The following is a 24,336-nucleotide window of genomic DNA, read 5'->3' on the forward strand; positions in this document are numbered from 1 at the left end:
TAAAGAGGAGTGCAATATCGATATCAGCGGTTAAGACAAAGTGGAAGACGGCCACTTAGCTGATGGTGCGAGAACAAGGAGGCGCACGCCAAATTAGCCCTTTTAGCTCTGTAAAACACTCCATCTCAACATCGCTACAATCTATTCAGCATCATCGCGGCAACGTGGATAACATACCAAGGTTACTAGCACCGGGGTATGAAGGCAAACTGCTGCTGTAGGGTACATTCGGAAGCCTTGATACACTAGCATGTGTCATAAAACATGCGGGAATCTCCAAAATAAATACACGAATTAATATACCTTCTACTTCCTATCTATTACAGTATTGAAAGTGAACTGAAGTTAGCCTACATCGCTGCTTTTCCTCTCTTCATAACAAATCCTTCCACCGTTCAATGCTGCCGCCGAGCTGAGGCACGGGCTCATGGACGTATGACTGACTGACCCACCGCTGCGTCCTGCCTTTGTCGGGGCTCAGCGGAAATTCTCAGCTGATCGCCATCATCCCACGAGCTGCCTTGGGAAGATCCCTTGAACTCCTTGCGCTCCTCAATGCCCCCATTGGCACCACCCGTCAGCTCCTCGCGCACGCCAGCGACGGGATCTCCACCGAACTCGCCTTCCCCGTATGCATCTGGATTCGACGAAACAAACACGCTTCTGGTAAAGTCCGAGCCTGCCATTGTCGCTGCATGGAACGCATCCAGCGCGCCGATATCTTCACCATCGGCTCGCGTGAGTGTGCGATTTTGGCTACCTCGCATCGCCAGATCGCGATGGTGTTTGTTCTGACGCAGGTAAAGTAGGAGTCGCGCAGAAAGGATTCCAGAGACTCTATTTTCATGTTAGATATCCAGTGTTGTTGTTGATTCATCGATTGCGCCACTTACGGCAGCACCAAAGCGTTTATGAGTTTTCCCTTGAAGCCGGCCTGCCGAAGTACGTTAATGAAGCGATTAGTCGTAACCAACATTTCCTTACGGGTGCTGCCTAGACTGCGTTTAAGTACGTTTTTGTGTGAGTAAATCGGATGCGCTCACAAAGTTCAAAACCACTGCAGCAAGCGTAAACCCGAAGACGCCACTACTTTTGTTCAGATATATGTTCTCAGCTTAAGATGAATTAACCCTCACAAGAAGTAAATAAACCCTGCGACAATTTAGCACCAAGCATGGAGGCGGTTACGAATCTCACCTTCACGCAGCAGAAAAACAAAGATATTGCTATCTTGTAGAAATAATTTTTTACTCTTCAAAACCTCCCGTCGTGCTTGAACGCAGCGTATGGCTGTGATGACTGTACCGATAGACTCGAACACGCAAATACTGATTGATAAAGCAGTATTGGCGCTGAAAATAATGGTTAGTAAACCGTCATATAACTTCACGAATGCAGAACTCACATAGTCATGTCTGGATCTGTCGCTCCTGAGCATTTGTCTCCGGTAGTATGCCACTATTAATCATCAGCATCAAACGAGAACATACACGGAGAACAACAATCTCACAAAGTCTAGTGCGACAACGGATATCCACAAAAAGCCCATGATCGCGAGAACGGGCTTGCTTTGGCTACAGACAACATATGTACGCGCCGCGAAAACACCTTCACTAATTCTGAGCAAGTGTATGATAGGAGCAACAATCAAACGACATACCCAGGACAGCACCACGACCGCAAACACTTAGATAGCCATCAAACTGATACCATCCTTTACAGCTTTGATTTATCGTTAGTTTCATTCTTCACGAACAGAAGCCATGACGAACTGCGACAGATAAATTAGCAAACATTTAGCATTTTCGGATACAATAACAGACCTTTTGCACGACTTTTTCGATTGCGAAGAGGTAGAACAAGTTCGCGAGAAGGGCATATCGACAGAAACAGTAGAGCACCGTCGACACCATCACTTTCTTCCGCCACATGTACTGCAGCTCGAGTGGGAAGGTTAAGATGTAATCATAGTACAGCAATGCTAATGCGTCATGGCATTGAGATGGATACTTGTGTAGCTGAAGAGTACGAAACGGAGCTCACCTAGGCTGGAGAACTGGATGCAAAACTGAACAAACCTTGCAAACGGAGGAGTCAGTAGAAGCAAAACTAGGCCATGAGTGAGTGAGTGAGGGCTCACTGCGTAGATCCCTCCTTCACAGCAACCATCGTCCCCTACAGTAATTAAAACGAAGTGACAAGAGAGGTTCAGACGGAGGAAAGAGAAGGAAGAGGGACGAAAGGAGGGACTGCCTATGCTACATACATAATCATTTAGTACCTGTATCATGCGAGAGATTCCCGATGGCAGTGGAACCAGAGACCAAAATCAAACCTTGCCCTCAGCTTGGCACTCCGCTCCCCTGTGCCCAGAGATAGATTATACAACTCGGAAGTTTCACGGCTAAAGGGAGCCAGCAGAGATCCACGGAATGGAAGAAAACACGCCTAGAAAGAGCTGCACGTCTGATGGAACCGAGAACCGAATTGAGGCGATTACAAATCGGACGAGCAGCTCGGTGGCCCGGTGTCCATATATGCGCGCGAACTTGCACGCAGAGGGCGCACGAAAGGCCTCTATAAGAAGCAGGCGAGCGGCTAGTGGCGATTAGATCCTGTTATTGAGGTGTGGGCAGCGTCCAGAGCCTTGTATACATCCAAAGGATGCTGGCGGTTACCCATTCTCCAGAGGTTTCGATCAGATCAGGCCCGGCGGATCGAATATGAGAACTGTATCGCCTGCTCTAAGTAATGAATAGCTAACAAAAGATGAAAAGGAAACAAGAGGCCCAGACGCTGGAACATCAATATGGCTGGGGAACCGAGTCCATCGCGATGTGGTGATCGTGACCTGAGAAAGCAGATGGTGCGTCGGCGGAGATCTAAAGATAGGCTGGCGGTGCCTGTAAGCGTGTTCGATGAACCCAAGGCAAGCTAGAGCAGCTGTAACAAGAAAACATCACGGAGTAACCTCGTAGATGATGGAAGGAGAGAAAGATGGACGACGTCAAGTCGACAGCTTTCAATGGTGTGTAACGCTCCATCTTAACATCACTGCAATCTGTTCAGCGTCATCGCGGCAGTATGGACAATTATGAGCGATGCCAGTATCAAATATATGGTCTACGGACTGTCCTAAGTGGACTATCCTGAAGCACAGGGTACACACGAGTAACGTCATACAATCCGATGATGCAGAGAAAACGCGCTAGGATAAGCAATTATAAGTTAACGAGATAACAGCACGTTAGATAGAAGAGGGCGGAACACGAGGGGTGGGGAGGTCCTGGAAATCGCTCGCGCTGATCATAGTTTGCGTCTGAAGGTCATCGGGCCTCGACCGTGAGATGATATCAGAGGCCACATCTGGGCCGTACTGCTCGGCCAGTTGCCTATAACAGTTGTCAGCAAAGAAGCCGAGGAACTGTAACATAGACCTGACGTACTTTGCATAGTTATCCATTATAACCGCCATCGTCGCCGGACTGAGCCTGTACGCCTTGGGCATCATGCCCTTGCCGAACCGGTACGTCACATGGTTCGAGCACAGCAGGCCCGCGAGGATGATCGCGATGTGCAGCGGCACAAGCCCGAACACGAGCGCGTACCACAGCTCGAGCGCGTTCCTCTCCAGCGTAAGATAGGCCGCGCGGCACCCGGGCAGGACCGTGCGCGCGTAGCACGTCGCGCTCACGGTCGCCTCCGCAAAGGGGGAGAAGTAGCCGCAGCAGTGCAGCCTGTTCTGGATGCGCAGACGGCCCTCGGCGCCGAGGTAGCGGGACCACTGCAGGTCGAGCTTGCTGCCGAGCGCGTAGGCGCGTTTCTTGTACGTGACGTAGCCTGGGGCGACGAGGAAAGCGAAGCAGATCCAGAGGAGAAAGGTGTATACGGCGAGGAAGGAGCGGTTGTTGAGCAGGATGCCGGCCCACCCGATTACGGAGGTGATGCATCCGAGGACGCAGGCGATGGTGGAGAGCACGAGTTCGGGGGTGTTTCCGACGCGGATAACTTCAGCGTTGGTGAATGTGTCGAGCCAGACAAGAATACAAACGATAAGGCCCCCGAGGGCATAGACGGAGAGCTGGAGGCAGAGGTGAGATTGAGATTAGCAGAGCTATCAGAAGCGCAACGACTCACGCAGAGGTTGGCGATGAACAATGCCCACTTGAACTTGTTCCACCGCATCCGTTGCCGACTCTTGGTCGCTCGCCTTGTGTTCCCTTCCCAAAACACGGCCCCATCAACGCCATCGTAGTCCTCATCCCCTTCCGCCGGCATCCGGGCCTCACCCGCTCTGAAAGCGTCCCGCCCTCCACCTTGCTTTGGCAAGTCCGGCTCAAGAAGAAGCTTTGCCCCGCCTTTACGCCTTCGAGGGCCCGAACCAAAGGCAGAGAACTTGTACGGGATATAGTTTGACGCGAGGTTCTTGGAGCTGCCGTCATGGGATATGTTCGAGTTAAGATCGGTGAAGCTGTGTGCACCCGAGGCCGACGGTTGTGGAAAAGGAAGAGAGAGGTTCGTGCTCATGGCTGAACGCGAGCGTCGGTGGAGGATGTGCTGGGCCGAGGTGGCGAGACTGTAGACAGACGAACGGCTGCGGTGCAAAAGAGAGATGTCAGAGCTAAGTAACGCATGGGCAGCCGACGGATTGGAGCCCATTGTAGGATGAGGTACGAGTTGTCAAAAGTGTGGTGCTGTCCCATCGACATTTCGATATCGAGCTTGACGCGAGTTCGATGCCAAGACGGAGGAGCAGAATGGTGCCTGGGAAGCGAAATTGGATGACGCACCCATCGTCCATGTCCATTCTTGGCCAGCTAACTCGACTTTAGTTGGAAAGATGAGATAAATGAATGTCAGGGAATGTGGGGGCTGAGAGGGGCTGAGTCTGAGTTCTGTTACTGTGAGCTGTTGGTTTCCCATGTCTAATGTTGCCGCATTTGGCGAACTGGCTGGAACCAAGCCAATACAATTTCATGCTTCAAGTTGTACTCGCACTTATGATGGTTTACTTGGACGACAGAGCTGCATCACAGCACACCAGAGCCTGTCGCGAACCCCCCTGCTACTTTGGCTCCTATAAACTAAAGCGTTCAGCCTTCGATTGGAAGAAGGTAGGGCTACCCTTCTTCCACACTCCACGTACTATATTGGCATGACATGTCTTGGGCGCGCGAGCCTCGTCTTCGACTTTCTGGCAGTTTCAGTCTCGCCGTCTCTGCGCCGTCCTCACTCATCACTGAGTCCCTTTCCCTTTCCCTACTCGAGCCCCATCCGGGCCCGCTGGCTTCCATGTCGCGCGTTCTCCATGACAGCGCATCTTCAGAACGACCTTTTCAACTACACATCTGGGCGGTGGATGTAAGTCTCATCCATGTTATTCAATGGGCATCTTGTAACTCGTAATTCAACGTTTTTAGCGTTAACGATGCCCTTCGGCACGCAGAGCGCAGACATGTCTTCAACGTCGACGGACTTCGTCGACTTGCAGCCGCATCCGTCGATAGGAGTCCTACTGATATTGTCGACCTGAAAAAACTCGCCGAGGGTGGGTTTAACCGCACCTTCCTCATCACCATGCGCGATAACTTCCAAATGGTGGCACGCATCCCATACCCCGCCACGATTCCGAAGAAATTCGCCGTCGCTAGCGAGGTCGCTACTATGGCATTACTCCGTTCCTCTGGGCTGCCTATACCTGAGGTATACGGATACTCGGCGTCGACGGACAACGCGGCAGAGACCGAGTATATCTTTATGCAATTCGTGCAAGGTACGAGCTTGAGCGACATATGGTTTGACCTAGGGGAAAGGGACATTATTTCAATCTCGCGTCAAGTCGCTGAGCTCGAGTCGAAGATGATGTCGATTGCTTTCCCGGCAGGTGGAAGTTTATACTATTCAAAAGACTTGGAGAAGATGACCGGGAACCTGGGCATCCCGTTGGAGGACGAGCGTTTCTCCGTTGGTCCAGATACAAGGCTGCCTCTGTGGTATGGTAGGAGAGCTCGGCTCGACGTAGATCGAGGACCGTGTAGGCTGCTCTCTGCCTTTTTTTACTCCCTTAAACTAACTAATAACCATAGACCAAAGTACCGAAGCAGCGCTGATAAGAGGATCCGACAAGGAACTGGCTTATCTGAAACAGTTCGGTCGACCACTGTTGCCGTTCCAGCGCGCAAGGAGGGAAGGTTACCAGTACAAGGAGCAGCCGCCGTCGGATCATATCGAGAACCTGGAACGCTACCTCCTCATCGCGCCGTCACTCATCCCTAGGAACCCGGCCCTCTGTCATTTCCGCCTCCGCCACCCCGACCTGCAGCCCAGCAACATCATCGTTTCCAGGTCGCCCGACTCTAACTTGCACGTCGTCGGCCTGATCGACTGGCAACACACCTCGATCCTACCCCTATTTCTCCTTGCCGGTATACCCCAACAGCTACAGAACAACCATGATATTGGCCCGCAATGTATGACGCGGCCTTCGCCACCGGAGAATTTGGACAAATTGGGCATAACACAGCAAAGCGGAGAGCTGGAACTCTACCGTTGCCGCCTCGTCCACTACCACTACGTCAAAAACACGGAGAAGTACAACGAGCTTCATTACGCGGCATTGGCGGACCCCATAGGCCTGTTCCGCCGCCGCCTTTTCCGCCACGCCAGTGCCCCGTGGGAGGGCGAAACACTCTCGCTGAAGGTTGGGCTGATAGACGCAGCGGAAAACTGGGAGACGCTCACGGGGGGAGACGCGCCGTGTCCTGTTGTGTTCGACCCCGATGACGTACGCGGGACGAGGGAGCTGGATGAAGAGCAGAGAGAAGCAGACGCGTCTATGGAGGCGTGCCGGGACGTGATCGGCCACGGGCCGGAGGGCTGGGTGCCCGTCGAGTACTACGAGGAGGCGATGGCACGCAGCAGGAAGCTGAAGGAGGATGGATTGGCGGCGGCCGAGTCGGAGGCGGAACGGGCTCAGGTCGAGGCGCACTGGCCTTTCGACGACACGGACGAAGAGGAATACATGTAATGAATCTAGCTAGCTACTCCGCGGTGTTGTATCTGGCCTTCCACTCTCTTACTAGCCCTTCCCGTCCCGTTCCCTAGGAGAGAAACTTAAGATCAGCAAGAAATCGTTGTAGAGGAGGAGTCCGTCGATGCCAACGCCCTTCACGATCTAATCAGGTATCTTGTAATAATCTCTTGTAATCCTTTGTGTTAGAGAGTGGATCTCGGCGTTGGCTGAGGGAGGCGTCTATTTTTACTGCCGCCGAGCCAAGGCACCCATTCCGTCGGGACACAGCCCCGAGAATTCCGACAGACTGAGATCTCCAGATATCTAGAAAAGCGTCTTTGATCATGTACTACAACTTTTACACCGGTCGTCTACTGCTGGCTGCTGTGCGATCCCATAACTTACAGCGCTCATCGCAACCAAGAATATCCTCCTACAATCCACCACCGCCAAGAATGTACTCTATCGCAGCATGCACGTTTCCGCCCGTCGCAAGCAGCGCACGCACATTCTGGGACGCGTTCGTGAACCCCATATCTTGCAGTTGCTGTAGCGTCATATCGATGAGTATACACGTCCCAATTTGAGTCTCAATCGACACACGCACCTGGAGCTGAGTCTGGAATCGCTCTTCAGGCGGTCTCGAGTCTGCTGGTGCAGCCGGTGGTGACCCGAAGCCACCGAGTCCACCGAGACCGCCAAGGCCGCCGGCGCCGCCCGCACTAGCGCCCGCACCACCTCCCAAACCACCGAGGATCTGCTGCATTTGCGCGAGGTTCGATGGGTCAAAGGGGTTGAATGCGCCCTGCCCGCCGGCACCGGCACCGGCACCAGTGCCAGCACCTCCGGCGCCGGCGCCGAATGGCGGGAAGAATCCGAACGGATTGGGTTGCTGACCTCCTGCGGACGGTGACGAGGGCGAGGATGCGTTGTTGGTATTCGTGTTCGAGCCGGGTGTGCCAGGTGCGCCTGTCGATGGAACCCCTGGAGCGGGGAAGCCCGGCGCACCGCCGAATGCCCCTCCGCCGAACGGGTCTGCACCGCCGCCCTCGCCTCCGCGCATCATAGAGGAGAGCTGCATCATTGTCCGAAGCGCCTCGGGATTCGACCTACGGAATGGTCAGTCCATTTGCAAACAACCATAGCGAGCGTAAAATGATGGGAACAAGAGCAGAGGCAAGGGAGAAAAGTCAAGGAAAAGAAAAGACGCACATCATCTGCCTAAACCTGTCCGATGAAAATACCTCCCGCACCTGCGGCGCCATCGCCGCCAGCTGAGGGTTCGACGCGATGATCTGGTCCAGCACGGCGGGGTTCGACATGACGCTCGACATCTGCTGCAAGAATTGAGGCGAGTTCATCATCGTCTGCATCATGTTCGGGTCGTTTGGGTTGAGCCCCATCTCCGCGAACGGGTTGAATGAGCCCATCGCGCCGAAGCCGAGGTGGCTGTTGAGCTGGGTTAGGGGGTCGTGCGGGTTCTGCCCGGTTTGCATCGTGGGGAGCTGTTGGGCGGGCGTGGGTTGGGTGACGCCCGCGCTTGGGGCTGTGGAAGGGGCTCCGGCTGAGCGAGCGACGCCCTTTACCATGTGAATGGTATGCGAGGACTGGATCTTGTACACAGAGAGCGCATCTTCATCCTGTAGCCATACAGCATGAAGCATCAGCACATGCCGAGGAAGCGAGTAGCGAGTGAGAACGTACCTTGAGCACTCGTCCTACAGCAGAAAGATGAAGGCGTCAGTAAGAAGAAAAGGTGATGGAGAAGAAGTGAGGGTAACCTGAATAGATAAGCCTCTGCCGCTCTGCCTCGACGTCTGACTTTTCTGCGATGGCCTGCTTGAGCTCGAGGACGGTCTTGTCCGTGGCGATCGTTATCTGGAGCTTGAGCTCGCTCGGGCCTACGTGCAGCCATCTGATTCAGCCTCTACGGTCATCCTAAGCAATCAGAGGGCCGCACCTTTGACATTAATATGGATCTCGGTCGAAGGTGCGTCAGACATGGAGGGAAGAGAGGGTATGGGCAGTGGCTGTGCAAGTGCCGCCTAGTGATAACAGCATGACGGCATTCGCCGCGTTTCTTTCTCTCCACGACAACTCGACGCGCAGATTCTACAACCATCTGGCTCTAAGCTGTATGCTACACAACACTTGGATAGCAGGCCTGGGATGGCATGTACAGGACTCCGGACTTCTTCTCGGTAACTTGATATCAGCGCGTCACTGAGCACAGCGATGGCCGTTGGACCCCCGCAGAGAGTTTGTCGAGTTTGTCTCCCCACGACCGGTCGTGACGGTCTCTTCATCTCAAGAGCGCGTATTCAGCATGTAACCCACCTATCAGTATCACTCGGCTGTTCAGACCGCCACAGGTAACTCAATTGATGGGTGGCGCCCCGCCAGGCGGCACCGCATACACTCGGGGTTGTTGCTCGGAAACAGGCTCCCGTAGATAGTTCTGAGTGCTGACTTCAGAGCGTCTTCTCGTCGGCTACGCAGGTCTCATGCCCAGAAGCACGTCGTCCAAAAGTCCTGCGACATTTCGGGGTACAAATCCTCGGAGAGAGCTAGACGTCGGCCACCAATCCACGTTCTCATCAACCGGTGGCGGTTCTCCCCTCGCCGCGTCTAATCTGATGGGTCCTACCGACACTGACTTCGGTCCCGCCGCTCACTGCTTGCCCAGCCTACCAGACACATTGGTCTCGTTTCACCCCGGCACGTTTAGCTCCTATCTCTCTCCCTCAGCAACTGCGCTGCCTCCAACAATGCAAGACGAGGTACAAGCGAGGTATCACCACGCACCGAGACAGCGCTCACAAACGGTTTCCGGCATTCACTTAGTTTTCGTCAAGTAAAACACGATGCTAGACTGGTATGCTGCCGAGGACAGTGTATGCACCCCCTGGCGACGAGGTGGCTGCTCGGCAAGTCGTGAACCTCGCTGCCACGACAGCCCGCAGATTACTGAAGCTCGCCTACCCTCTGTCATCGCATACAAGTCGACAGCCTTCACATTTCATTTCAGGTAGCTATTTCCGCTGCTCGAATCACCAGTCCGTTCCACGTTCCTCGCATATGCCCCTCATTCCTATGTACGCGCCCGCCTCGGGCCAGACGGGGCCGTCCATTGTCACCCCTGCCGATCCTTTTGGACCCCGTCTCTCCGAATCGCAGCCGTCCGCGCATTACCAACTACACCGCCCATGACACTTGCCACTCACCCTGGCTCACATGCTAACTCACCGTGACTCGGTCCCGCTTGCGTACCTGCTGTAAAGGCGATACTCGCAGTTCCCAGATTGCCAGGAATGGAGTATAAGAAGGCACCCGCCACGTTCGGGATGTACTCCATTATCCTACACCCATACTTCATTCTACCATGAGGTCTTCTACGTTCCTTGTGTTTACCTTCACGCTTCTAATCAACTCTATCCTCGTCTATTGCGCTCCTTTACCATCTGTTAATCTCGTCAGGGCTGGCCTTGACAATCTTCTCGAACGCGACATGTCTAACTGTGAGCCCCGACGAGCCCCACAATCTTGTTATATTACTGACTCATTTTTCAAGATGCGGCAAAGCGCACCGAAACGCCAACGCCTGCATTCTGGGGCACCACAGAGGAACCTCCCACTCGTCGAGGTAAGCGCCATCTGACAGTGACCACGATCTTATTCTACGATGCCTAACGTAGCCATTCTTTGAAGATGCAGGAGATGACGTATCATCCGGCGACGACGGCCCCATTGCGCTTTCCGATGACCCTCACGAGTTCGTCTCCGCTTTCTGGAAGGAGGACGAGCTACCCGAGGATCCTGTTTATACCGAAGATGAGGCTCTTCAGCCTCGGCTGTTGGGTGTTGAGTGAAACTGCTGCTGTGCAGCAGTAGGCGTCCGCTATTATTACGACTCAGACTCTGATCGATACCCTAACTTATGACGTGGCTGCCGCGCACTACGCTTATACTCCCATAGTTTGTTTATCTATAACACATTTTGTTAATCTCGCCTACTATATTTGCCTTCGTTTACTTAGTATTACTCTCTTTGTTGTAGCCTATCCCTTGTATCGATGATATCACCCACGTAGTTAGTTATAGTAGTTTACCCCGTGTAGCGTTCGATGTTGTTGCCTTTGTATTCTGGTTTCAAGTTTGCCAATAGTTTGGGATTTTGTTGTTATCGCCCCAGTTTACAGAATATATTAGCAATCCCTTGAGCATCGTTATAGGAGCAATCATGCATCCGTATACGTGTGTAAAGTGACATTCTCATTTAATAGAAAGCATGTCACTGGTCTTTCGATCCATTATATCACAATATTGCTTCCGATCTCATACCTGTCCATCAACTGGCCAAAATTTTCAGTATCTCAATGAAGTAAAATGTATGACTTGCTCTTTGAGGTGAAGATGACTGCATAAATAAACTCGATAAGATTTTTGAACAAATCATACCATCGCTACAAAAACAAAGTACTAGTCTGTGCAACCGTATAAATCGACCTATGAGCGTTCTATCTGCAACTTTATGTCGACGCTTCATTTGACGCAATCCCAGTTATACCGAGCCGGTAAGCCAAGTACGCCTTCAGCCCGCTCAACAAGGATCCCAGCTTGTTACTTGATCAATTTACTGCTGTATTTGTCATTGGTGCTATACCGGTACCGTGTAGGTGGACATAGGAATAGCGGACTCGATTATAGGACAGGTGCATTGAGCGCTCTGTGTTTTATATTCCTGTAACCTGTGTTATCCCTTGTCATGTAGTGCCCACTATGAGCATGGGTAAAACAGGTTCGGTTAGCCAGGCCGATACCTCGCCATCATTATGACCTTGTCCTAAAAGCAATTGTACTACAAGCACAATTCCTCTGGACGCCTCAACGACGATCGCTTGTATTTTCCAAACGTGGGATACACTACAGCAATATACGCTTTTGTCGCCGCCTCGTTTTCTCCACACACGTTCCGACATAGGCTCATATTCTGAGAAGAACACAAACGATCGTGGTCCACACGTTCCCATAGGTACGTATTTCTGTACTAAACCCACGTCTTCGACTCGACCGCTGTTCTTTGCACCTTTTCGGCACCTCCCATCAGAACATAGCCTGATGCGGGAGATGTGACTATTGAGTTTGTGGAGCTTGGTCGGTGCTCTTGATCGTGGCCAATGTCGATATGTTTAGCTACTCTTCGCAAAGAAGAAGTTAGGACGTACGAGGGTTATAAGTACGCAACTAGTTGATTCATGATGTCCCAGCCTTATCTTCAGTCTTGATCACCCAAGCCTCCCTGAAAGACACAACAATGTCGACCGAAGTCAGTTCTCAGTAAGCCACATTTGGTGTTGTATGACGCAGATGTATGGCTGAAGATAGCTATCATCCGACAAGATTCGTTCAGTTCTGCATACAGTATTCAAGCGTGGGTAAGTCTCCCTAGTGCCTAGAACCGTCGCTTGCTCTGAATCCTCACCCCCAATCGATTCTCGGTCCATTCGTTGGTTAGCATTGCTATATTACGATTATATTCTTACGTTTCCACTCGAGTTGGAGTACATATGGCGAAAGAAGTTCATGCTGTCCACCGTTTTCTACTTCTTTTGTAGATACGGGCTTCTCGCGAACTTGTTTTATCTGCTCTCTATGGCGAACGTAATTGATAAGGTGAGTTAATCATTGATTCATCAAATCGTAAGCTGAGCCGAATTGGTATCATAGTCAGTTGTCCAAAATATATAACGTCCGCTCCTCAGCTCAACGTAAATGGCCATATATAGCTGCACCGGATGGTACCAGTTTGACGCATACTTGAGCATCGCGGGGCTTGGCTCTGTCCTAGGTGAGCTTTACCTACCTTCACCGTTTGCCAGCCACTAAAATCGAGTGAAGGAATTTTTGCATTGCGAACATACGCTGTATGGGATCGTAGCGTAAGAATTGGCGCTTTTATGGGGGCATTATGGGTGATAGCGATAGCATTTGATTTCGTAAGTGGTTGGAATATATCTCATTATTACCATAGCTAACAAGTAAAAGTGGCATGCGACTGGGGATAAATGCGACGAAACGCCGTCTCCTACTATTATCATGTAAGTTCCACGAAAAGAACAATTTCGTCCAACGTCCAACAACTCTCGAGTGCAAACACAGGGCTATCCATGATAGTTTGCGCGTTTGAGTGTACTGGGACACTGCTGACGGCTGTACGCTGCCTGCAAGTGTTAAAACTGCACAAAGAACAAAAGAAGGGCCGGCATAATGAAAATCTTTTTCAGTTTATGTTACGCGAAGGTCAGGTCGTAACCTTTATGACCTCGGTGTGGGCTAAATCGTTATTCAGGGCTTATTTACTTCTTGTTAGTAATTATTTTATGCGGGAACGATACCGTTCATCTGAAAGTTACAACGTAGCGGAGTGTTTGGATTTTCACTCGCTGCTGTGGTGTTAAACTTTGTGGGTACTCGTTGCATATCTATGGTAGAATACAGTTCTAATGCGTACATCAATCCCAGGAAACCCCCGTGGCGCAGCCAAACTCACATTATAACATGTACTTCAAAGTTTTGGCCACTTCTGAGACGACCGAGACTTCTGTGACCTCATTTCTAGGAAAGTTCATGAACGCTATGACAACACCGTGAGTAGTAATCAAGGTGATCGTTTACGGACTTTCTGATATGCCCATCAGTGTATCGGGGTTGCTATCTGCGAGACTGCTGCTTTACTTGCGACAATACAACGACCGTAAAGTCCGTGGAACGTCTTTTGGTACTCGCACTGAAGGCCTTGCGTACGGAACCGACGACCTTGTGTTCAACCACTCTCAGGCTCCGGGTATGGACGGCACTAGTAACACATTTGCGTCTTCCACGAATACCTTGTATCAAGAACCTGAGTTTGGAAGCAACAGCGTGACGGGTTTGGGTGCTGTTCTGACTCGCGAAGGCAGACACGAGGTGATGTATCCGTAGGCAGGGTTCATTAAGAAAGTTGGAGCCGAGGAGACGACTGTAATGACACTTATATCAGTCATAACACAACGGACTACTCTGTACGTGACAAGGTGCTATCAGGGAAAAGAATTGCGTTAGTTTATATTTGGCAGTTACAAGTTCATGTCGTTCAAAAGTGCCATACTCAAGATGTTTGCATGTAGCCCACTAACCTCGCTGCATAATGTTGGTACAGTTACTCCATGTATCTCGTTTTGAACAACAGAGTCTCCCAACAAGAAATGCGCGAAGAAGGCTTGATTTAGCAACCCTGGTGTTATCAGTGCTGGATTTAGAAAGCGATCATCACGCACGGCTGCCGCAAGAATGTGCCAGACTTACCAATTGCAACATAGATATCTCTCCGAGAACTACAGAGGCATGACATGATTGAATAAATTGAATTTGCTTACGCGCAAAGTACAGTCTTCCTCCGGCAGAAGGAGTAGCACTTGTCCCGCTTCGGTCGGACTGCGTACGACAACACTATGGTCGCGAATGGCATACGAGGAAAGAATTGCGTCATTTGGGTGAACAAAATGCAGCCTGGCATGCCGGGAAAATGAGAGAGTTGGGTGCGACCCACAAACCTGAGGTCGTATCAGAGGGCAGCGAGCCTCTCGAAGCGAGCAGCGGATGTTTGTCGATGTCGAATTTGACGATGCCAAGGAGGAGTGAATATGGGATAGGCGAAGAATATTAGCCGTGAATCCAGGTACTGAGCACTTATCCACCCCCGACTGTGTGCATCGTCAATTTGACCACGAACCACCGCCGATAGACAAGGGGATGACTGAGTCGAAGAGTTGCCGGATTCTGATGCCTGCATCCCGTGAGTCGCAAAGCATGCGGTCGAAATGATCGGACTCGGGCGCAAAACGCAGAGGGGTAGGTGATAGTAGAACCTGGCTGGCCCTTGGGCAAGCAAGCCTTCCCGTTCTGGGTAAAATGAAGCAGTTGGACACAATGGGGGCCGCCACGAAGTTTCCCAGTCGCAGTACCTAGGAGATCGCCCTGGTCGTCAGCGCGTCAGTTCTCGGCAAATATGGACTCGGGGAGGGCACAAGGGGGGCGAATGAAGGAGGGACGTGTGAAGCGTCGGTCGAATACAGGTCGCCGCGTTCGCACACGGATGCTTGCGGAGTTTAAACCGACCAGCCTCCGAGTGGGCACATTTTGCGGTTCCTCGGCAACAGCACACTTATCAAGGCCAGTGAACTATGACATGGCCCATCTCCTAACCGTTGAAGACTCTCAAACTGCTTGCTTTGGACCAAAAGAAGAAGAAAAAAACTCTGCTCGGCTGTAGATGTGTTGGTGAATGACGTATGGCTGGTGAACTATCTTCTAGTACCACAAAGGTAGTAATGAATTCATCCACGCCCGGAGCGCCCGGAAGTGCATGCGCTGGGCACGGCCTGTCACCGTTGGGATGATGCTAGTTATCACCTCGCCAGGTTTAGCTGCACCTGCTCGTTCAGGAAACGTGCATTTGGTCCATATAGCCGGAGTCCCCGCGCGGACAAGCATGCTTCGAGCCCTTCCTCCTCCGACCTGCCTCTGCCTCCGCCATCCCCTCTGCCTTCTGCTGTACTCCCCAGTTTCTGAACGACATGGCTTCCAACGAGACTGCCCCGGGACCAGGCTTCACGGCTGATGAAGGCACTTTCATTGGGTTCATCACAGAGGCTGTTCTCTATGGTACGTGTCCCACCCTGCCTGTACACTGTGACCCTGGCTATACATACCGTCTAAATCTACTTTGTCGTTAGGCATCTACGTCGTGCTGTTCTTTATGGCGATGTATGTCCTGGTCTGGATACGAAGAGGACCAGTCAGCAAAATAATGGTCTCCGTCACTGTTTTCTTGTTTTCCCTGTGCACTGTGCATTTCGCCATACAGTTTGCGAACGCGTATCAGGCTTTGGTACGTGGACACCTTTTATTGGTGTTTTGCGTTCGTTCGCTGATGGGCTGGTCATAAGATGCTTCACCCCGGTAATTCAATATCAACAGAAACGCCACTTCTAAGGACTGGTGATATTCTCCTGAGCATTACAGATTTCACGGCAGAGTTGGTCCTGGTATGTAAAGCGGAGTATACTGCATTGAACACGAATGACTTATATCTTGTCTTAAGATTTATCGTTTATGGCTAGTCTGGGGCTGCAACTACTATATTGCCATCCTTCCCTTCCTCATGTCTCTCGCCGCCATTGGTAAGGTCCTACTTCCTTTATGTCCTATCATTACCGATGATCTCTTTCGCCTTTACTAGCCTCCTACATGGCCGTAACAGGTATCGTGGCCCAGATTGACCCCTCGGCCTCACTCGCACCCACAATCGTCGTCCCACTTGGCACCGCCTCTTTCGCGCTCTCGCTCGCTGTCAACTTCGTTACGACCTCCCTCATCATCGGCCGCATCTGGTACATGTCCCGTGGCACCTCGATCGCGAGGCGGGACCGCAATGACGCCGTGAGGATTGCGACAGGCGTCATCATCGAGTCCGGCGCGCTCTTTTTCATGTTCCAGCTCCTGTTTGTGGTGTTGTTTGCGATTCAGCATCCAGCGCAGGCTGTTGCAATCGAGATGTGCATTCAGATCTACGTGCGTGTCCCTTCCTTCCCTCCCTCGCTTATTTTATTGCATGTCCCGTTGTGAGTTTGTACTGATTCACAGGGACAATAACAGGGCATCGCTCCGACACTCATCATCGTCCGCATTGGCCTTGGCTCCTCCTTCGACCAGACAACAGTGCGCAAATCCACCATTCGGTTCACGTCCGCCCCGCCCAATGGGGTGGCCACCATAGACAACGGTGCGACAGACACAATGCACAGTGTTGAGAAATCGCCGACGTCAAAACGTGACTTCTTTGGTTCTACGACGTTCTCACATACCAACGGCTCGATCGAGCTGGAGGACGTGTGAGCATCCGAAGATGCAGCTGTTGTATGAGGGATTATATGGCCTGTATGCTAGAACATTTCCGCTCCCATGGGACTTAATATTATAGGCAGTCACTTAGATTTGTCGTATCTTGTGATGACATATCATGATCAACCTCAGTTGATAATAGAAATGAATGGAAAACGGCTGTATACAGTAGATGGACATCGTTGTAATCTACACCAACATCCTCCGCCTTTATGCTGGCGGCTTGATATCCTTTTGCGCTACAAGCAGTTCATAAATCAGCATCGACATTGATACTAGGTAAAGCGGTAATCTTACACATAGTGATCCGATCGCCCAAAGACAACGCAATACCCTGGGTCTTGCTGCGTATACGCACGTGCCCTATGATGGTACCACCCTCGGTCCTCTCTATGCTCAGGTTCGCAAGTGCGTCCTCGCCTAGTCATTGAGCAGTTAGTCATGAACATATAATGAAACAACAGGAGGAAGATGGAGCTTACCAAACAGACTACGCGCGTACATGTTGGCTGAGAGGAAGTCGCAGTCGCCTGACATGGCGCCCTCTGGCGTCAGGCATGACATGTTCGTCGACTTCATGACGTGCTTAAGGTAATCCCGTGGGTCACTATAAGTAGAATCCAGTTCAACACTGGGAAAAGGAGAGGATAAAAATGCACGCACGACATGGTGGTAGACACGTTCACCCTGTTCTCCCACTCGAACTCCGTCCACATGCTACGGAACTGCAAAAACCAAACGTATCAGCCATCTGTGCTCTTAAGTACATGTGTGGATAAATGAGAACGTACCTGCGTCTCGTTGCAGTACGCCGGCTTGATGTAATCCATGATGTCGATATGGATATCGTTCAGGATTACACACGACTCGGCAAGGTTGGGCCCTTCCCAGAGGATGCTTCCGAAGATGACACCCGTCTCGGTCGAGGAGACCTTGATAGTCGCCTTGATGCTCTGGAAGCCGTGAGGCGCAATCGTGTACATGGACGGACGCTCGACGATCTTGAGGTCGCCCAGAGTTGCAAAGTCGAGGCAGAGGTTCTGTAACGTGTTGGGCGTCTGGTTGACCAGGAGTACATCTACGGTTGTATGAGTTGGTGAGCACATCGAACAAAGTAAGACAGATTGAACACCCACCCAGCGAGATATCGAAGCCGTGCATCTTGACGTACGCCTCTGCGTATATAGGGTCGGAGAAGCCAGTGAGCTGGGATATCCGACTGAGATTCGAGATGAAGTCCTCCTTGACCTCGCCTGCGCCCGTAGCCTTTCCGAGATCTTCAATGTACTGTAACATCCGTATCATATTAGCCAGATGTCGAATAGGAGAACGTAGTGAAAATCAAGGCGTACGTCGATGGGGTCGTCCGCGCCCTTCTTAGTGAACTGGCGGAACGACAGCAAGTCGTCGACCTGCACGGCAGCGGTCGCAGGGCTTTCCGCCTCCTTTTTCTCCGCTGCCTTCTTCTGCGGTGGATAAAACTCAGCACCACGCCGAAAAAGAAAGGGTTTGCACGAACCTCCTGCGCGCTCAGCATCCTAGAATACGCCGCCTTCGTGTCCTCCAAGAAGATCTCGTTCACCGGCGCCCGTGCGCGGTCTGCGAGCTCCGAGAGTGTCTGGATGCAGTTGAGGATACGCTCGTTCGAGTCCTCGTCGATCGGGATCGTCACGAACTTGGACTGTCCAACGCGGATGATGGACGTCATAATGAGCATGGCCTCGGCGCGCAGAGCGTTCGCGCGTGCAGCGTCGGACGCGAGGCCTTCATACCGCAGGACAAGCTTGGTGAGGGTCGATGCGAGCGAGGCACCGGTGAAGAAGTCGCCGTTGAGGATGAGCGCTGGAAGCGAGGCGATGATGAGAACGCGAGTACGCCTTAAGAAGCTAGGTAGACATACCGCGTAGGGGAGGCTTCGAAGCGGCCTTGACGGCCTCGAGCCTGGCGTTCGTAGTGCTCGAGTACGCCGTCTCAGTCGCGTACGTCCCGTCCGCCAGCACCTTGGGTCTCCCTGTTCCTGCAGCCGCCGCATCCTTCTCCTTCTCCTCCTCTTCCTCGCCACCAGCATCTTCGAGCAGACGCTGTTCAGAAGCGAGGATCGGGATCTCACCGAGAACCTTGCGAATCTCCTGCAGTGCGACTTGGATGTCGCCGATCTCTTCGGTGTACTCACCAAGGATCCAGAGGACACCACGGAAGACTTTACCAGACTTGATATCGCTGAGGGTCTGCGTGAGCTTCTCGCAGATGGGCTGGCGGAGCTTGGGGAACTTCTCGACGACCTCCCTAGATAACGAGTAGCACGCGATGAGTCTCAGGACGGAAATAGTGTCAATTGGCAAGACATACCGTACGAACGCGACGACATCGAGAGCCGACGGGTTGTTCGAATCTCCAAGGAAGTCCATGAGAGCATGCACAACGCTTGCCGCGACCTCAGAGAACTTGACTGCCATCACGTGGATGCTCTGAATGAGCAGCTGCCTATACTCCGACGCCTTATCGTAGCTCGCATCCTGTTCCTGAGTGCGCTGGAGTTGCTTCTTGAGGAAGAGGACAACCTCCTCGACGTTCCGGCTCGAGGTCATGCTGAGTACGATGGCCATTGCCTTGCGGCGAACCTCCATGTCGGCCGAAGACAGCACCTGGAGAACGTCCATGATGAGCCCATCGAGAACGTGTTCGTGCTTGGCGCGCAGGGTATCGAGCCGGTCGAGCACGATAAGCTTGACGTTGTTGTCGGACTCTTTGATGACGAGATTGACGAAGCAAGAAGCGGCGGCTAGAGCACATAGATGTGGGTATATGCGCGCGTAAAAGGCGACCAGGACGTACCTTTGACGGCAGCAGGGTTCTGAGAGAGCGTGGTAAGCGTAGTGGCCGCCTCGTACTTGACTGCATGTGAAGACGAGTTCAAGAGATCGAACATGCATCGGATGTACCGTGGCTATAGTAACCGTTAGCATTCTCTATGCGGCCTCCTAGAACGTGATATAGGCGTACCCGGTGCGTCGTATCATTCTTGCAGTCGAGTCTCACCACCTCAATCACCGACATCTGCAACAACTCATCGAGCCCACTGAGCTGATCGTAGACGCTCACAAGCCACTCGACTGCCTTGGGCATCGCGCACTGAGCCAAAAACACGAACGCGTTGCGCTTGCATGTCGCATCACTCTCCGCAGCGAGGAAAGTTTGCATAAGCTCGGGAGCATCGGGGATGAGGTGTTCGTATTCGCGATAGATGGTGTAGACGGCGAAGACGGCGTTCTTGCGCACATAAGAGTGACGGTGCTCAAGGCAGGAGCGGCAGATGGGAATGAGGGGTTCGAGGAGTTCGACATCCTTGGAGATCTTCTGGAGGAAGCGGAGGGTCGCGCCGCGGATGTACTCGTTGGGATGTTGCTACGTCACAGGTCAGTCTGTGTGGACGAGGGGAGGAGATTGGACACACAAGGTCATTTCGGATAGCGTTACTGGGAGCAATCAGAGAAGCCATAGACGGAAAATATGGAGGAGCTTACACGACGAGAATCATCTCCTGCTTAAGCTTGCCGTTTTCATCGTACTTGGGGCAGACCTCCCAGTAGAAGTGTAGCAGCTTCTTGAGCTGCTTGTTGCGCGAGGGTAGAATGTACTGGATGATGGGCATGAGAAGGTTGGGCTAGGATCGGTTGAATCATAGTGAGCATCGGCGCGTTCAGAGGAAATGTAGGGACACGCACCTGGGGGTTGCCATTGATCGTCGAGACAATGATCCTTCGCAGGGTATCAATCTTGTCCTCGTCGGATCCCTTCTCGAGTGCTGTGCGCAGTTCCTGAGTAGACGGAGACTCTGTAGCGTCCTCAAAGACGATGGTGTAGCATGGTGTCTCTGCAGACATTTTGGCGGTGCGATTGGGCGCGACGAGGAGGCGTTGGGCTTGCACACGTCCGCGTCGAAGAAACAGCCAAAGGCCACGTTATAGACGTGGGAACGTTTCACCATTCTGGTGCGCGGGCACTCCCGGTTCTCTTTCCTAACCTCCGCGTTCGTCTGCACGTCCTCCAGCACTCATCCCATACACTTCATCCAGTTCGTACACTTTCCTATCTTTGCTGTCACGGAATGGACTAACCATCGTCATTCTCGTCACTGCAGAATGGCTTTCCTTGGTCTCAGAAAATGGCCCACGCCCGTACGTTCAAACCCACGGTTTGTCATCTACCGAGTTTCTGACTTTATGCCACAGGTCCTCCGCCCCATGGCACCCTTCATCGCTGCTGCCGGCATCACCTTCTTCCTCGTCGGCAAGATGCAGGATATGGGTATCCGGTGTACGTCTTACCAAGAGTCCTACCCTCTGACTGCATCCGACTAACATGTTCACTTTCCACAGCTGAAGAGTACGCCAAAGACCCGCGCAACCCGTACGCTGCTCAAATTGCAAAGGAGAGTCACCACTAGACAGACGCGTCGTTGGATGTTAGACAGGTATGCCATTCGTTCGTCGGTCTGCTCGTCTGCTGCGACGCTAATGCGGCTTTTGCCATAGCTCTGGTGTTTCTGTACACTACATTGAGAGCCCCCTACATACACACCTTGCAATAAACGCATAGACTCCACAACTAGCTTCAAATCGCCCCGCCATCCGATACGTAGTCGCGCATATGCTCAGGCCGATGCTGCGACGCTAAGAAAAGCTCGGGGATTTTATTCCTCCGCGTGCTGTGATGATAAGCAAATTTCGGAAAGTCGGCGTTACCGTACCCATCGATTGTTCGCAGCGTGACTTTGAGTTATGTTGTGCTTATAGTGCTTGAAGATACGAAAGCTGCTGGGCGGAAGTAGTAGGTAGCACATGATGGACGTGAAGAAGCTCAAGTGGCTTAGTTCCGCGCGTTCAATCTCGGGGGGAGGTGGCTTGCCAGGGACCGGAGGCGTAAAACTCCACATGGTCCGAGATGGAGCTAGCGACAAACAGCAAACCGCCATCTATCCATCAACAAACGCACATATGGTCGCCCCTCTTATCGTCGGCCCCAAGTTACCCGTTCCTCTCCTCTTCCCCTCTCCTCTCCGCCCTCTCGCTAGGTCCCGCCCGGCGTAGCCCATCCAGCCGACCGACCATGTCACATACTGACTCCACCGACAAGGAGAAGGACATCGAGAGCGGCCACAGCGGCGCAGGCCCTGTCCAGGAGGACGTGTACGAAGTCCGTTCTGCGGAGGTCGCCCCCGAAAACACTATTGCGCGGCGCTTTGGCGCGCTCGGGCCCATCCTCACCAAGCTCTTCAATAGCGGTGTAGAAGCCCGTGGTGTCGAGCGCGTACCGGAGGACCAGCGGGAGACAAAAAATGCGTGGAACAAGTGCGTCGCGTGCTCTCTTTCTTTATGCTCTGAGGATGGAGATTAACACTCGGTCGCGGTGTGTACCAGCTTGCTGATGTGGTGGTCTGTCAATATGGTGCTTACCACCATCCCTATCGGCGTACTCGCGCAGTCGGTCTTCACCCTCACCCTTCCGTACGTCTGTTCCTTCTTAGAAGCCCGAACGGTGCTCACATATGAAGCTAGGCACGCTATCGCGACCATCATGTGTTTCGGTGCTCTGGGTGGTATCGCCACTGCCTTCATTTCCTGTCTTGGACCCCAGACAGGTCTCCGCACCATGGTCATCACTCGATTCAGCTCCGGCTACTTCGGCGGGACGATCTATTCGATTCTCAACATTCTAACCCAGTGCGTTACTCCAATTGCCCCAAGCTACTTGCCCAGTCTAACCTAATTGTTGCGCGCAGGCTCGGATTCTCCGTAACCGCCGTCATTCTCGGAGGCGAGACCCTTGCATCCATTAACCCCGGCACACTCCCGCTCGTCGTCGGCATCATCATCATCGGTCTCTGCTGTCTTGTCCCGTGCTTCATCGGGTATAACATGGTCCACGTCTACGAGCGCTACGCGTGGATGGTCACCTTTATCATCATGCTCTTCCTTTGGGGCCTCGGAGGCAAAGCCGGCTTCGACCTCGACGCGCAGAAGCCACTCGAGGATACGGGGAAGGCGTTGAGTGCGGACATACTCAGTTTCGGAGGGATTGTGTTTGGGTCTTTTAGCGGGGTACGTCCTCTGTTCGATGTCTGCGGTATAAGGGCTCACAGCAGAGTCAGTGGGCTCCCGTCGCGGCGGACTACAACTGTCGTCTCCCGTCCACCACGTCCCCCTGGCGCGTCTTCATCCTCACCTTCTTCGGGCTTTGGCTCCCCATCTGCTTCGTCGAGATCCTTGGTGCCGCGCTCATGACGATCACGGACCCTGCGTACGTCGCCGCCTTCGGTGACACGGAGAACACGGGCGCGCTCGTCGCGCAGGTCCTCAGCCCGTGGGGTGGATTCGGCAAGTTCGTGCTGGTGCTGCTCGCTATGTCTGTTATGTAGGTTTCCTTTCGTTATTATCTCCTGCGTTTGTTGCCCGTCTCCTAACACCGAACGCACAGCGCGAATAACATTCCCAATACCTACTCTGCCGGCCTTTCCATGCAAGCACTCGGCCGCCCCTTTGCTATGGTGCCGCGGTTCTTCTGGACATTCCTCGCCTTCCTCATCTACACTGTCGCCGGCGTTGCCGGACGCCAGCACTTCTCCGCCATTCTCTCCAACTTCCTCTCTATCCTCTCGTATTGGACCGCGTTCTTCATCGTCATTGTCGCGGAGGAGCACTTCATATTTCGGAGGCGCGGCGGACCCCTCGGTGGGTATAACTTGGATGATTACGATACACCTTCAAAGTGCGTAGCTCCCCCGCTTCTGCCTTTTGGTGCTAACATGACGTGCTTTAGATTGCCACTAGGCATTGCGGGTATTGTTGCGGGCTGCTTTGGCGTTGCCGGTGCTGTTGTCGGTATGGCGGAGGTGTGGTATATCGGGCCGCTGGGTGCAAAAGCCGGGGCGGCATATGGTGCTGACCTCGGCTTTGAGCTTGCAGCTGCGTTCGCGGCTGTGACGTATTTCCCACTGCGTACTCTCGAGATTCGGCTAGTGGGTCGGTGATCATTAGTGTGATTGTGTTGTAGTTTTGGCTGCTTTATTTGGTCATGTTGCTATCTAATAATCTTATACCGTCTGTAAGGGTTAATCTGGACGTTCGCCTGGTCGCCGGATGGTTCCTAGGGAGCTGGGGACCCTGATTTCTGCACAAAGCAGGGTAAACCATATCCAAATATGGTAACTTTTTTTGTGAGGTTAGGAGCGGGCAGTGAGCTGAATAAGATAAGAATACTGTACCATTACACTGGAAACAATTCTTCATAATTAGACCTTCATTATTTTGAAGTTACAACAAACAATAGGGTGAATGCTGTTGGAACTGATACAAAGTATGCTCAGTTGAAGAAACAGATAA

General features: G+C 52.5%; 11 protein-coding genes across 11 annotated transcripts; 7 read left to right on the top strand and 4 right to left on the bottom strand.

Moving 5' to 3' along the window:
* Positions 1-283: 283 nt before the first annotated feature.
* On the bottom strand, positions 284-2,264 carry CONPUDRAFT_79472 (uncharacterized protein). The gene is made up of 12 exons (XM_007764683.1): positions 2,141-2,264; positions 2,044-2,078; positions 1,825-1,981; positions 1,661-1,722; positions 1,511-1,608; positions 1,406-1,458; positions 1,198-1,352; positions 1,137-1,152; positions 1,044-1,086; positions 985-993; positions 894-934; positions 284-837 (listed from the first exon to the last, which is right to left on the bottom strand). The coding sequence occupies exons 1-12, from the start codon at positions 2,167-2,169 to the stop codon at positions 426-428; spliced, it is 1,110 nt and encodes a 369-aa protein (XP_007762873.1). The 5' UTR covers positions 2,170-2,264; the 3' UTR covers positions 284-425.
* A 983-nt stretch (positions 2,265-3,247) lies between these two features.
* Positions 3,248-4,527, bottom strand: CONPUDRAFT_44378 (uncharacterized protein; the record flags this gene model as incomplete). Its single annotated transcript, XM_007764251.1, has 3 exons — positions 3,248-3,392; positions 3,447-4,081; positions 4,138-4,527. 3 exons carry the CDS (start codon positions 4,525-4,527, stop codon positions 3,248-3,250), a joined length of 1,170 nt encoding a protein of 389 aa, XP_007762441.1.
* A 1,068-nt stretch (positions 4,528-5,595) lies between these two features.
* CONPUDRAFT_116728 (uncharacterized protein) lies at positions 5,596-7,027 on the top strand (the record flags this gene model as incomplete). The annotated part of the gene is made up of 2 exons (XM_007765748.1): positions 5,596-6,034; positions 6,087-7,027. The coding sequence occupies 2 exons, from the start codon at positions 5,596-5,598 to the stop codon at positions 7,025-7,027; spliced, it is 1,380 nt and encodes a 459-aa protein (XP_007763938.1).
* Positions 7,028-7,344: 317 nt separating this feature from the next.
* Positions 7,345-9,028, bottom strand: CONPUDRAFT_116729 (uncharacterized protein). Its single transcript, XM_007765749.1, has 6 exons — positions 8,973-9,028; positions 8,794-8,913; positions 8,717-8,730; positions 8,225-8,652; positions 7,620-8,121; positions 7,345-7,559 (listed from the first exon to the last, which is right to left on the bottom strand). Exons 1-6 carry the CDS (start codon positions 9,013-9,015, stop codon positions 7,446-7,448), a joined length of 1,221 nt encoding a protein of 406 aa, XP_007763939.1. The 5' UTR covers positions 9,016-9,028; the 3' UTR covers positions 7,345-7,445.
* A 1,353-nt stretch (positions 9,029-10,381) lies between these two features.
* CONPUDRAFT_161985 (uncharacterized protein) lies at positions 10,382-10,980 on the top strand. Its single transcript, XM_007765750.1, has 3 exons — positions 10,382-10,530; positions 10,584-10,655; positions 10,721-10,980. The coding sequence occupies exons 1-3, from the start codon at positions 10,395-10,397 to the stop codon at positions 10,879-10,881; spliced, it is 369 nt and encodes a 122-aa protein (XP_007763940.1). The 5' UTR covers positions 10,382-10,394; the 3' UTR covers positions 10,882-10,980.
* A 1,403-nt stretch (positions 10,981-12,383) lies between these two features.
* On the top strand, positions 12,384-12,694 carry CONPUDRAFT_46339 (uncharacterized protein; the record flags this gene model as incomplete). Its single annotated transcript, XM_007764397.1, has 2 exons — positions 12,384-12,447; positions 12,528-12,694. 2 exons carry the CDS (start codon positions 12,384-12,386, stop codon positions 12,692-12,694), a joined length of 231 nt encoding a protein of 76 aa, XP_007762587.1.
* Positions 12,695-13,570: 876 nt separating this feature from the next.
* On the top strand, positions 13,571-13,993 carry CONPUDRAFT_149486 (uncharacterized protein; the record flags this gene model as incomplete). The annotated part of the gene is made up of 2 exons (XM_007765751.1): positions 13,571-13,659; positions 13,711-13,993. The coding sequence occupies 2 exons, from the start codon at positions 13,571-13,573 to the stop codon at positions 13,991-13,993; spliced, it is 372 nt and encodes a 123-aa protein (XP_007763941.1).
* A 1,634-nt stretch (positions 13,994-15,627) lies between these two features.
* CONPUDRAFT_149487 (uncharacterized protein) lies at positions 15,628-16,948 on the top strand (the record flags this gene model as incomplete). Its single annotated transcript, XM_007765752.1, has 6 exons — positions 15,628-15,715; positions 15,787-15,941; positions 16,000-16,098; positions 16,155-16,233; positions 16,293-16,624; positions 16,709-16,948. 6 exons carry the CDS (start codon positions 15,628-15,630, stop codon positions 16,946-16,948), a joined length of 993 nt encoding a protein of 330 aa, XP_007763942.1.
* Positions 16,949-17,104: 156 nt separating this feature from the next.
* Positions 17,105-20,861, bottom strand: CONPUDRAFT_96910 (coatomer protein). The gene is made up of 15 exons (XM_007765753.1): positions 20,680-20,861; positions 20,479-20,618; positions 20,409-20,430; positions 19,958-20,359; positions 19,790-19,901; positions 19,304-19,736; positions 18,855-19,240; positions 18,474-18,796; positions 18,307-18,420; positions 18,091-18,241; positions 17,746-18,032; positions 17,618-17,679; positions 17,437-17,561; positions 17,252-17,374; positions 17,105-17,193 (listed from the first exon to the last, which is right to left on the bottom strand). Exons 1-15 carry the CDS (start codon positions 20,836-20,838, stop codon positions 17,165-17,167), a joined length of 2,868 nt encoding a protein of 955 aa, XP_007763943.1. The 5' UTR covers positions 20,839-20,861; the 3' UTR covers positions 17,105-17,164.
* Positions 20,862-21,005: 144 nt separating this feature from the next.
* Positions 21,006-21,556, top strand: CONPUDRAFT_96915 (uncharacterized protein). Its single transcript, XM_007765754.1, has 5 exons — positions 21,006-21,029; positions 21,096-21,132; positions 21,187-21,271; positions 21,334-21,428; positions 21,490-21,556. The coding sequence occupies exons 2-4, from the start codon at positions 21,097-21,099 to the stop codon at positions 21,399-21,401; spliced, it is 189 nt and encodes a 62-aa protein (XP_007763944.1). The 5' UTR covers positions 21,006-21,029; position 21,096; the 3' UTR covers positions 21,402-21,428; positions 21,490-21,556.
* A 452-nt stretch (positions 21,557-22,008) lies between these two features.
* CONPUDRAFT_161989 (cytosine-purine permease) lies at positions 22,009-24,065 on the top strand. Its single transcript, XM_007765755.1, has 7 exons — positions 22,009-22,305; positions 22,375-22,461; positions 22,513-22,677; positions 22,737-23,055; positions 23,106-23,368; positions 23,432-23,722; positions 23,774-24,065. The coding sequence occupies exons 1-7, from the start codon at positions 22,064-22,066 to the stop codon at positions 23,982-23,984; spliced, it is 1,578 nt and encodes a 525-aa protein (XP_007763945.1). The 5' UTR covers positions 22,009-22,063; the 3' UTR covers positions 23,985-24,065.
* The last annotated feature ends 271 nt before the right edge of the window (positions 24,066-24,336 follow it).

Source organism: Coniophora puteana (assembly GCF_000271625.1).
Source record: "Coniophora puteana RWD-64-598 SS2 unplaced genomic scaffold CONPUscaffold_1, whole genome shotgun sequence".
Classification (NCBI taxonomy): domain Eukaryota; kingdom Fungi; phylum Basidiomycota; class Agaricomycetes; order Boletales; family Coniophoraceae; genus Coniophora; species Coniophora puteana.

What these genes read in the sequence shown, in the direction of transcription:
- CONPUDRAFT_96910 (XM_007765753.1), bottom strand. Translation starts at nt 20,838, where the DNA reads ATGTCTGCAGAGACACCATGCTACACCATCGTCTTTGAGGACGCTACA. An exon ending in AGAATGATACGACGCACCGG is followed by an intron (nt 19,902 to 19,957) that starts GTACGCCTATAT and finishes CGGTTACTATAG; the next exon opens with CCACGGTACATCCGATGCAT. An exon ending in AACGTGTCTACCACCATGTC is followed by an intron (nt 17,562 to 17,617) that starts GTGCGTGCATTT and finishes TTCTACTTATAG; the next exon opens with TGACCCACGGGATTACCTTA.
- CONPUDRAFT_161989 (XM_007765755.1), top strand. Translation starts at nt 22,064, where the DNA reads ATGTCACATACTGACTCCACCGACAAGGAGAAGGACATCGAGAGCGGC. An exon ending in TGTTTGGGTCTTTTAGCGGG is followed by an intron (nt 23,056 to 23,105) that starts GTACGTCCTCTG and finishes CAGCAGAGTCAG; the next exon opens with TGGGCTCCCGTCGCGGCGGA. An exon ending in GATTACGATACACCTTCAAA is followed by an intron (nt 23,723 to 23,773) that starts GTGCGTAGCTCC and finishes GACGTGCTTTAG; the next exon opens with ATTGCCACTAGGCATTGCGG.
- CONPUDRAFT_161985 (XM_007765750.1), top strand. Translation starts at nt 10,395, where the DNA reads ATGAGGTCTTCTACGTTCCTTGTGTTTACCTTCACGCTTCTAATCAAC. An exon ending in CGAACGCGACATGTCTAACT is followed by an intron (nt 10,531 to 10,583) that starts GTGAGCCCCGAC and finishes TCATTTTTCAAG; the next exon opens with ATGCGGCAAAGCGCACCGAA. An exon ending in GGAACCTCCCACTCGTCGAG is followed by an intron (nt 10,656 to 10,720) that starts GTAAGCGCCATC and finishes CATTCTTTGAAG; the next exon opens with ATGCAGGAGATGACGTATCA.
- CONPUDRAFT_116729 (XM_007765749.1), bottom strand. Translation starts at nt 9,015, where the DNA reads ATGTCTGACGCACCTTCGACCGAGATCCATATTAATGTCAAAG. An exon ending in GATCCATATTAATGTCAAAG is followed by an intron (nt 8,914 to 8,972) that starts GTGCGGCCCTCT and finishes GGCTGCACGTAG; the next exon opens with GCCCGAGCGAGCTCAAGCTC. An exon ending in GATTCCAGACTCAGCTCCAG is followed by an intron (nt 7,560 to 7,619) that starts GTGCGTGTGTCG and finishes ATGACGCTACAG; the next exon opens with CAACTGCAAGATATGGGGTT.
- CONPUDRAFT_79472 (XM_007764683.1), bottom strand. Translation starts at nt 2,169, where the DNA reads ATGGTTGCTGTGAAGGAGGGATCTACGCA. An exon ending in GTGAAGGAGGGATCTACGCA is followed by an intron (nt 2,079 to 2,140) that starts GTGAGCCCTCAC and finishes TCCGTTTGCAAG; the next exon opens with GTTTGTTCAGTTTTGCATCC. An exon ending in CATCCAGTTCTCCAGCCTAG is followed by an intron (nt 1,982 to 2,043) that starts GTGAGCTCCGTT and finishes ATGACGCATTAG; the next exon opens with CATTGCTGTACTATGATTAC.
- CONPUDRAFT_96915 (XM_007765754.1), top strand. Translation starts at nt 21,097, where the DNA reads ATGGCTTTCCTTGGTCTCAGAAAATGGCCCACGCCC. An exon ending in TCAGAAAATGGCCCACGCCC is followed by an intron (nt 21,133 to 21,186) that starts GTACGTTCAAAC and finishes TTTATGCCACAG; the next exon opens with GTCCTCCGCCCCATGGCACC. An exon ending in GCAGGATATGGGTATCCGGT is followed by an intron (nt 21,272 to 21,333) that starts GTACGTCTTACC and finishes CACTTTCCACAG; the next exon opens with CTGAAGAGTACGCCAAAGAC.